We start from the raw sequence: 10,674 nt of genomic DNA on the forward strand, positions 1-10,674 counted from the left end.
ATCGGATCGGCACCCATGTATCGTGAAAGAATCGAATCGAGACAAATGCATATCATCCCCAGCCCTAATAGTGTAAGATATTGTGAAATGTCTTACGTTGAATTTCCTCCTTTTTGGTTTGTCAGTCTCTTCTGGAAACTCATGATTCAGTGGCGTCCCAGGCATGCGATAGCCCACCCCCCAGCCCATGTGATTTTGTGGATAATGAGCAGGAGGATGGCCACACACAAAACGTTCCACCGGACGCAATCCGCATGGTGGGCATACGCAAAGTGGCGGGGGAGAACCTGGTAGGTAACGTTAAAACATAAACAGTTGACAAGCACTCATAATGTTTGTTATAAAAGCATTTAATCAGTAATTCAAAGATGCAGTAAAAGTATTCAAAAAAGAAAAACTGAGCACCAGTTCCTCTTTCCTGAATGTTGTGCTTTTAGTAAAACAGTAGACAACAGTAGGTCATGCGTGGGTTTACTTCCTACTGTACTGTAGGTGCTGATTGTATTATTATTGATGATATAAACAATAGCCTACATTCATTATTTTTCAGGGTGTGACATTTAAAGTAGAGGGGGGTGAGCTGATCATAGCCCGAATCCTCCATGGAGGGATGATAGACCAGCAAGGACTGCTGCACGTGGGAGATATAATCAAAGAGGTAAGAAAGACCATTAACTAGGTATGACCTTTACAGACCCCTTCCAGTCTTTTCACTCATGGAGTTGCCTTAAAATCTCAGTAGTTCTTTGACGTGACTTTGAAACCTTGGTTTTGATCTCTCCATAAACACTGTTACCCCTTTCACACCAATGGCTCAATCAGGGTTATACCCAGGTCGACTGTGTGTTTGAATGGGTTAACCCTACTTGATCTACTCCGCTTCGACGACCCAGTTTGCGAGGTGGGTTAGTTCAGGGTAGACAAGGGTCGATTTCAATGTGAATTGCTCACGACCTGGGTTGCTAACAGCCTGGGCAGGATGAATTATGTAATTGGTTGAAAATGAGAGTGGGGCAGTTGTCACAGTTTGCTGCACACACAACATCAATTTTGTCTCACTGTGCTTTCCTGGGTTTTCACCATAGACTGCTTAAAATTAGGATTTTCACAGGCAGCTTCAAGAACAGCAGAGCGGAGCTGTTCAATTAATTTCCGAACAGTACGCTGACAGTGGGTGCCCTGATGTTAACTAGTCTGCCTTTTGCAGAGCGGTAGCGGAGTTTTATAGGCAAATGACAGCAAAGCCCAACTTTACTTTTAATGGAATCAAACAAAGAGAAATGTTCTACCCTCGTATTAAAATAGTCAAAACTCGATACTAGCGTAACCTACTTTCTTGTCCAGCTGCTGCAATAAATAGGCAGAAGAGAGATCAGTCTGCACAAAATCATCTGATAAGTGTTTGATGGTTATTTAATTGTCCTTAAAAACGTAATCACTGCGAACACAAACACCAAATAAGCTTTATCTCTCTCCCCCTACTGTACAATAACAAATTCAGGTAGCTACAAAACATTAGTTCTGCTGGTTTACAGCTGGACTGGAGTACGCGATGTTAGCTGTTCACTGAATATGACGTGTAAAGCCCCGCCCATTTCTAGCACTTAATGTAATTGTTATGCATTGCTCCCAGGTGGTGACTTAGGTGATTTATGAATTGTCATGACCAGGGATATGCCCATGTTGACTGGCTTGGTTTAAATTTCCAAAAGAAGGGTTTAGAGTTTAGATTCTCTGCCCGTTATTTTCCGCCACTATCCTCGGGCCGGGCCGGGCCGGACCCTTGATCAAGCATTTGTGTTTTTTTTAATCATTACTTTAGCCTAATTGGGTGGGGAGAAAGCTATGCCATAATCAGAACTATTATCTATTTAGGCCAAAGTAACAAATGTGTCCAAAAAGTTACACAAGTTGGACTACAGTTACAAAATGCAACATGTGTCATGCGCGGAGTCTCCTCCTCTCGCACGCATCACACCGGGGCTGCGGGCTGTATTGTGGAGCTTAAGTGCAACATCAAGCTTGAGGATGTAAAGAAAAAAAGAAAAACGGGAGAATTACCTTTGAGCAAGTTTGGAGGAAAGTCGGAGGTATGGAACCATTTTAAACAAGTCGTGGTAAGTGACAACATATGTGTCGGCTTTGTTAAGTGCGGCCGCTTTTCGCCTATGACAGCAAATAAAACGGGGACGTGGATGATGAACAGACACATGAAGCAGGCTCGCCAAGGCAGAAAAGATGATAGTCAGCCTTCAACGTCCCTCTTTTGTTACTTCTCCAAGCATAGGCTCCCCCTGAGGGCGAGGCAAGAGGGCAAGCCCTCACAGAGAAATACATTGTTTTTTACTTTTCTTCATTCAGATCCATTTGCGATCCGTTCCATTCTGAATAAAAAAACATACAGTTTACATGCTTCGCTCCTGTTGCATTATTCATTAAGATCATTTTAAACAAATGTTTGCAGTTCAAACAACTCTGAATTGTAGTTGAGAACGTCAGTTATAACGGCCCACGGATTAAAAAAGTGTCTGGTTGAAATCGGGCTCGGACTCATAATTCCAGTTAATGTGTCGGGCCGGGCTTGGACACAACGTGCACGGGCTCGGGCTGGGTCGGGCTTGATTTTTTGGGCCTGAACGAAGCTCTAGAAGGGTTTAACACTGATCAGACATCCCTAGCCCAACCCTGGTCAGCATTGTGAAAGAAGTTTAGCTGTCCCCAACTAAAGTGTCTCTTAAAGAAAATGAGGAGATTGACAACACTTTTATGCCCGTACGCTAAATATGAAGCTACGGCCAAAAGCTGGTTAGCTTAGGCTAGCACAAAAGCAATGGAAACAACAGGAGTAAATAGCCTGGCTGTGTCAAAAGGTAAAACATTAGTAAATGTGTATCCTTGTCTAACAGTGGAGTACCTCAAGGCTCTGTCCTAGATCCTCTAGTTTACTGTTTTTGGCTCACCAAACTCTTATTATTTGCAATATTTGTAAACTCCTTGGTAACCTGTCACCATCCATTACAAGTGCTGCAAATGTGGTTATTAATGTGTCAGTTAAGAAACTTTCTTGTATCCAATGTGTTGGTAGGTGAATGGACGAGAGGTGGGCCGGGATGCCAGGGTGCTGCAGGAGGAGCTGCAAGCAGCGAGTGTGAGCGTAGTTCTGAAGATACTGCCCAGCTACCATGAGGCCATACCGCCTAGAAAGGTGACAGAACACACTACACACAGAGTGGACATACGTGGTCATAGTACCATACACCATAACCTATGGCTGGCGACAGTGGATTATGAAAGAGCCAGAAATAAGATTAAATAAATAGCATACGTTGTCAAATGCACATTTGAGGACATATAGGTCTGTATCTGTTTCTCCAGGTGTTCTTTAAGTGTCACTATGACTACGACCCGGCCAACGACAACCTGATTCCCTGTAAGGAGGCAGGCTTGAGGTTTGAGACAGGAGACATCCTGCAGATAGTCAACCAGGATGATGTCAATTGGTGGCAGGTGGAGTACAAGAAACGTGCACACATTTTCACTTTTTTGTGTTCTCTTGGCTCTACTAATGTATATACTGTGTGTGTGTGTGTGTGTGTGTGTGTGTGTGTGTGTGTGTGTGATACAGGGCCGTCATGTGGAGGGTGGTAGCACGGGGCTGATACCCAGTCAGATGCTGGAGGAGAAGAGGAAAGCATTTGTCAAGAGAGACGTGGAACTGGCGCCAGCAGGTAACTGGAAAGGAAGAATAATGAGAACAAAGAAAAACATAGTGATGATCAACAAAGTGTACTTTGTTATTGTTCCCATCTCCAGTTTTTTGCTGTCTTACACTGCCATCTGGTGGTGCAATGAAATGTCTACATATGAATGTCATTTACAATTCAAGCACCAATGACCGGGGGAGATTTTGGCCTCTTCTACACTACTAAGTTTTCATTTTTAAGCAGCGTTTTGAGACAAAAACAATCACTGTCCACACAAGAGTCTTAGCTCCAGTAGCAGAACTAATTTCCGTCCATATTAACACGACTGACAATGCATATCACATGACCATTCACATACACTGGGCATGCGTGTGCCGGTCTAAACTCTGTGATTGAAAATCATGGATATATAAGTTGAAAATACAGAAAGAACAACAATGGCGAAAAGTAAGATCAGGGATTTATTAGCTTGGAGGTAGAACTGTTAATGAAAGGTATGTAAGTCTATTTAACTGATAAGACTGACCGACCAGCATCGTCGTTTCCAAAGGTCTCTGTTTGTGCCCATTAAGCTTGCAAAGCAACCTCAGAGTTTTCGAACCAAATTGGGGTCAGCAGTGTTTCCATATTTCTCCTTTTCAGAGGCTCGGAAACACCGTAGTAGTGTGAACGCGAGGCGTAAAATTAGCACAAGATATTTGTTTTTAAACCAAAATGTGGTAGTGTAAATGCAGCCTTAATAAACCCAAGGTTTATCGAAATTTCAAAATCCGCAGTATAGTCTAAGAATAATATCATGTCTAAAGAAGCTGTCGACTTGAAAGAATATCAAGTTGATAGTAGGCTAGAGAAGATGACAGCAAAGCCCCAGAGATGTGAGAGTCGTGTTTTTCCAATTCATCCTGCTAATAATAACCACCCACCCTTGAAGGGGAAAGTTATGAGAGGTCCAGTAACTTCCTCTACGCTGGTTGCCGTGCAAATTGTTCTGACCAAGAAATAGTTTGGCACAAATCCCTGCTATATGAGCCAGTGATTGGGAGGCATCAATGATGATAATCAGCTAATGTCTGACTTCTGTTAACTAATGCTATGCCCCATTTATGTGACAGGGAATCTTTGTACTGGTGTCGGAGGGAAAAAGAAGAAGAAAATGATGTATGTGACCACCAAAAATGCAGGTAACAAAGCCAACGTTGATTTATTTGTTTGGCCCTGTTGGTAAATTATGTCCGACTATTTAATGTTTCCCTGTAAAACAGTGAAACTTCTTTTTTCCCCTCTTTTTTTTCCCAACTCTTCTTTCACATTGGTCTTTCCCTCTACCCTACTTCCTGTCGCTTAAACCTTCCTCTCTTTCTTCCTGTCTCAGAGTTCGACAGGCATGAGATATTGCTCTACGAGGAGGTGGCCAAGGTCCCGCCTTTCAAGAGGAAAACTCTGATTTTGATTGGTGCCCAGGGTGTGGGGCGGCGGAGACTGAAGAACAAGCTTCTACTGAGGGATCCACTGCTCTTTGGCACCACCATTCCATGTATGAAGTTGAATATATATTAAAGTAGTCTATTACTAGGCACATTAAGGTTGTAATCCTTAAGATCGCTGGGTAAACATCATAGAGCAGCAACAAGCTGATACACATATTAGGTGTGATTTTAACAAACTAAAAGCTTCTTAAGATGAGGGGAAATTCCTGTGGTTGCATACATAACAAGACTGGGTTTTGGTTTCTGTCCAGACACCTCCAGAAAGCCCAAAAAGGAAGATCGCGAGAGTCGGATGTACGCCTTCACCAGCCGCAGCAAGATGGAGGCCGACATCAAGAACGGGCGCTATCTTGAACATGGAGAGTACGACGGCAGCCTGTACGGCATCAAGATCGACTCCATACATGAGGTGGTGGAGGCAGGACGCGTCTGCATACTGGACATCAACCCTCAGGTATGCATACGTACCAGCACAAACACATTTAGAAGCAATTTAACACTTTACTTTAGCATGGAAATGCCCCGTATACAATAATAAAATGCATTACAAGAAGGACTAAACATCCCTATCCCCTGCTGTTACCTCACAACCACACACTACCACAGTAGCATTTCTACTACTACTCCATAATGTCCACACTGATTTCTGTTTGTATACTGTATGTCATGGGGTGAGGGTTGATGGGGGCGAGTAGAACGTGGCAACTCTTTTACCAATTTTGGCGTTGCGTTTTCTTTGATTATCGAGTAAACTCATGATACCATTACATCGCAATCCTAATCGTTGTAGGATTGTAGGGTCAGAGATATACTATGGAAATGGAGTTTGTAACCGGGAGATTATTTGTTTGAATCCCAGACCGATGGGATAAATCTGGGTAGGGAAGTGAAAGAGCAGAGCTTGTCCCTCCCTCATTGCCACCACTGAGGTGCCCTTGAGCAAGGCCCTTAACCCCCCACATAAAAACACTGTTCCAGTAGAGCTGCTCAGTGGCCAGCAGATCAGACTGTGACTGTACTGGGCAGCTCCCAGGTGTGAATGTGACCGATTGTTAAATAAAGGTTAAATAAAAAAAATAATGGAGATAAAATTCTGTCAGTTACGGGTCATGCGTCTGCTCAAAAGCATCAACTGACATTGTAGGAGAGTACATAGTTAGTCATTCAGTGTCACCAGCTGAGAAACCTCCAGTTGTATGAACTCTCTAAGACACTGCTCCAAATCAAATGTGTTTGTGTGTTCCTGTTGTATTCCAGTCCCTCAAAGTGCTGAGGACCTCGGAGTTCTTGCCCTACGTGGTATTCCTTCAGTCTCCAGAGTTTGAGGTGCTCAAGGCGATGAACCACTCGGCCGCAGAGGCAGGGGTGGTTCCTAAGACGCTGACGGTAAGGAACACTAGTTGTATGTTCTTTCTGTCTGTCTGTCTTTCTTTCTTTCTTTTTATTTTGAACCAAAAATAACAGTAACATTAACATATAAAGCACAATAAGTGCGTAGCAACACACCAAGGTAACTTTATCAGGATGCATAGTATCCTGGATCCATGAAATAACTGGCCTTTAAAAATAAAAATCTGCCTACCTCTATGGGAATTTAACATAGGGGTGTACTCACTTTTGTTGCCAGCGGTTTAGACATTAATGGCGGTGTGTTGAGTTATTTTGAGGGGACAGCACATTTACACTGTTATACAATCTGTACATTTAATTCTTTACATTGTAGCAAAGTGTAATTTCTTCAGTGTTGTCCCATTTAAAGATATAATGAAATATTTACTAAAATGTGAGGGGTGTACTCACTTTTGTGAGATACTGTATATGTATCATTAAATATTTTATATTAAATATTCATAGCGAGATAACACATATAACACCTGCCAATAGGGCTGGGCAATAATTCAATATGATAATTTATCATCTTTCAATTGAATCATATCGTGATGAAATCCTATATCGAGATATTGTGATATACAAATCCATTGTCTAAATTGATAATAAAGAGCACATACTAACCCAATTTTCTAAGAAAATCTGTTGTGAAACATTTTGAGGGAATATCATTTGAAGAATTGCAGATTTGTTTTAACATCACACTATTTTTGTGCACGCGTATAAACATCCTACAGAGCTGGAATTATTTTTTTTTTTTTTCTATATAATTTCACTTGAAACTGTTTACCAAATTATTGATGATTGTTTATCTATTGTCTATCTTTATTTTGTGAAAGCACCAATTTTCAACCTTCCAATATCGCTGCAATATCGACATTGATGTATTTGTTCAAGAATATCATGATATCTGATTTTATTCATATCGCCCAGCCCTACCTATCAACACTCAATATAAACAGGAAATAGATCAGAGAAAAGGTCCTGTGATTACAATAACAATCCAATAAGAACACGCAAAACCGAGTCACATGTCTTTCCATTTCAGGATGAAGAGCTGCAGAGGACATGCGATGAGAGCGCTAAGATCCAGGCAGCCTCCGGCCACTACTTTGACCTCAGCATCATCAACGACGACTTGGATGAGACCTACCGTACTGTCAAGGTCGCCCTGGAAACGGTTTCTAAAAACCCCCAGTGGGTCCCCGTCACCTGGGTTTTCTAGATGGAGGCTGTGGAGGGCAGAGGAGGGAGGGAAGATACTGTAAGGAAGAAAACAATGATTAATCTAAAGTTTCAACAGAGATTAAATCTGACCATTGCAGGCGCTTAGCATCGGAAACCTGTTTTCTTGATAAGGTAACTGCTTTGTAGATAAATAACAGGATTTCTTTTTTTCAAAGTCCGTTATTTAAACAAGATTATCATTTTCTGTGTAGGGAGGATAGAAATGAGGGAATAAAAAGACACAAGAATGAGGAGGAAAAATGAGGCGAAAAAGAAATTGTGAATGTCAGAAATTAAAAAGAAAAAACACATCGGCTGTGTGTGTGGGGGTGCATGCATGTGTGTGTGTGTGTGTGTGTGTGTGTGTATGGCTTTTAGATACTTTTTGTATGTTTTTACATGATTTGTGCCATTACTGATGATGATCATCAGCAGACATTATCATTGTTTATATTTTAAGATTGGAGAGATCGTTACTGATGGTTACACTTAATCTCCAAGCTACGAGGGCTAGTGAAAGTTATAAACTAAACCTGATCTATTGATCAGGTTTTAACGCCCACAGACCACAAAGATATCTTCAAATTGCTCAACAGTCCAGAAACCCAAAGGTCTTCAATATACAACAGCATGAAATGGTCAGCGATTTCTATTATTTTTTTAACAAACACATTTTTATGACCACTTATTTGACTTATCTTTTCAGCCATAAGTTGAAAGTGATCATAAGACCAACACATGCAACGCCTCAGTTGCTGTGTAAAGCACAGTGATGCAGAAGCCAGAGATTTCCTCATCTCAAATTAGTTTTAATTAGAGAATGTTATATTGGCCAAATTATGTTTAACTACAACAAAAACCTCACTGTACATCCATTTTCTATCCTTGGTGCGAGCATAGGCCACATTTCTTATCCTGTTCTTTATTTAATGTAGTCACACAAACACTCATCCCACTCTAAGAACACAAACAACTATACAGGTAATGAAAAGGCAGAAAGGCCTACAATACACATCACTATATTAAAGTCAGTTGTCATCTAATTAGTAGTTAGAGAAAGAAAAAAGCCACATCTAAAATCATCTTGGGGGTCCCATAGAAAAATTGTTTGTAAGTACTGTACTGTCATCACACGTAATAACTAGGTCATAGTGGAAGACCTGATGGGTCCATGTGAAAGTCCACTCAGGCAGAGTTATGGCCAGACTTATTGTCAGTTTTCTTTAACAGAAGACTGGAAGGGCTCAAGGTCTACTGCATCTCACTTAAACTAGTGTCTATTTCTGGCATTGTTAGCTAGCTCGCTAAAAACAACTGTGAACTTATTGTCCCATTACCGACCGAGCAAGGCTAAAAAGGTAGACCAGGAGTTTGGTAACTGACCCTTGGCAAGCTTGTTGGCTCTGACAACTTTATTTCCCATTTTTATTGAATTAAATGGTGTACAATCGTGACCAACCTAGCATGGGAGGAAACAGAACAGTACAGAATCTTAGCGGTTAGCTCACTGGTTCACCAATTAGTAATTCATATTTTGTAAAGATGTGCAAATGAACCCACATAATGGCTTAAAAATCAGCCAATCACGGTTATTGTGAAGAAATAAACAACAACAAAAGATGTGATCAGATCAGATGTGAAACAGTTGAGTTATGTAGCAACGTAACAAGCTGTAGAATACCTAAACACAAAAACAGTCACATCATGAACACAGTCAGTGTAACCACAAAATATAAAGACCCCCAGTATGATTGAGAAGGCATTACATAGTTTGAACCCCACATAATACACACACACACACACATCGAAATCTCCAGTTTACTACAACATTGTATTTCGTAAGAATGGGTAATTCAACACTCATTCTTATGGGGCACCAAATGTAAAATTCAGATACATTTTATAGCTGATATATTTTGATTACTTAGTTAAATTTTCTCACATTTGAGAAAGAAATTTGTGTTACACATGTTTTATGCAATTGTCAACAATATGTTTATAAAAGTAAAATAACATGTAAATGCAAATCTAAATGTAAATCTAAATGTTAAATCTAACAAAAGTTAAAAGTTTAGAATATATGGGAATAGCCTATTCTTTGTTTCACCTGCTGATCCCTTGGCTGATCCACAGTCAGCGGTGTGGGCGGGGACACTGCAAAGGGCGTGGTCTATTTGCATATTTTCTAAACATTTAGCTTTACATTTAACATTTGGATTTAGATTTTACATTTAGGTTTAAGATTTAGATTTAGATTTAACATTAAGATTTACATTTAATATTTAGATTTAACATTAAGATTTACATTTAATATTTAACTTTTTATTTTACTTTTATGAACATATTGTTGACAATTGCAAAGAACATGTTTTACACAAATTTCTGTCTTAAATGAAGAAAAATTAGCTAAATTTGAGGAAAGTGAGTTAAATAACCGAAATATAACAGCTATAAAATTGTATCTAAATTTTTACATTTGGCGTTCCATACATTCTATCATTCCTAATTTGCTCTTTTTTTTATTTTTGTAGTATGTTTAATTTATAATTTTAAATAAAACCTATTGGTTGACTTTTTGAGTGAGTTTGTAGATAGCATGTAGAGACACAAAGATACACTACCAGTCAAAAGTTTGGGTTCACTTAGAAATGTCCATTCCACTCCATTACAGACAGAATACCAGCTGAGATCAGTTGCATTGTTTTTTTTTAATCAGGGCAGCAGTTTTCAGATTACATTATGTGCTTACATAATTGTAGAAAGAAGTGGCTGGTCTTTATGCAATATCAACATTGCCCATTATCAGCAACCATTCATCAAATGTTCCAAAGGCACATTCTGTTTACTAATCTGATATAATTATAAAG

General features: G+C 40.0%; 1 protein-coding gene across 2 annotated transcripts in view; it reads left to right on the forward strand.

Annotated features, from left to right (window-relative positions):
* mpp2a (MAGUK p55 scaffold protein 2a) overlaps positions 1 to 9,761 on the forward strand; it is a 29,061-nt gene extending 19,300 nt beyond the window's left edge. For both annotated transcript variants that reach the window (XM_028599768.1, XM_028599769.1), the window contains exons 5-14: positions 126 to 290; positions 551 to 658; positions 3,086 to 3,205; positions 3,376 to 3,507; positions 3,626 to 3,728; positions 4,817 to 4,885; positions 5,077 to 5,238; positions 5,443 to 5,645; positions 6,449 to 6,577; positions 7,629 to 9,761. In XM_028599768.1, the coding sequence (XP_028455569.1) occupies positions 126 to 290; positions 551 to 658; positions 3,086 to 3,205; positions 3,376 to 3,507; positions 3,626 to 3,728; positions 4,817 to 4,885; positions 5,077 to 5,238; positions 5,443 to 5,645; positions 6,449 to 6,577; positions 7,629 to 7,805 (1,368 nt within the window). In that variant the 3' untranslated portion in view covers positions 7,806 to 9,761. The remainder of the gene's footprint in view (positions 1 to 125; positions 291 to 550; positions 659 to 3,085; positions 3,206 to 3,375; positions 3,508 to 3,625; positions 3,729 to 4,816; positions 4,886 to 5,076; positions 5,239 to 5,442; positions 5,646 to 6,448; positions 6,578 to 7,628) is intronic.
* The last annotated feature ends 913 nt before the right edge of the window (positions 9,762 to 10,674 follow it).

The sequence above is a fragment of the Perca flavescens genome, chromosome 15 (genome assembly GCF_004354835.1).
Source record: "Perca flavescens isolate YP-PL-M2 chromosome 15, PFLA_1.0, whole genome shotgun sequence".
NCBI classification, from domain to species: domain Eukaryota; kingdom Metazoa; phylum Chordata; class Actinopteri; order Perciformes; family Percidae; genus Perca; species Perca flavescens.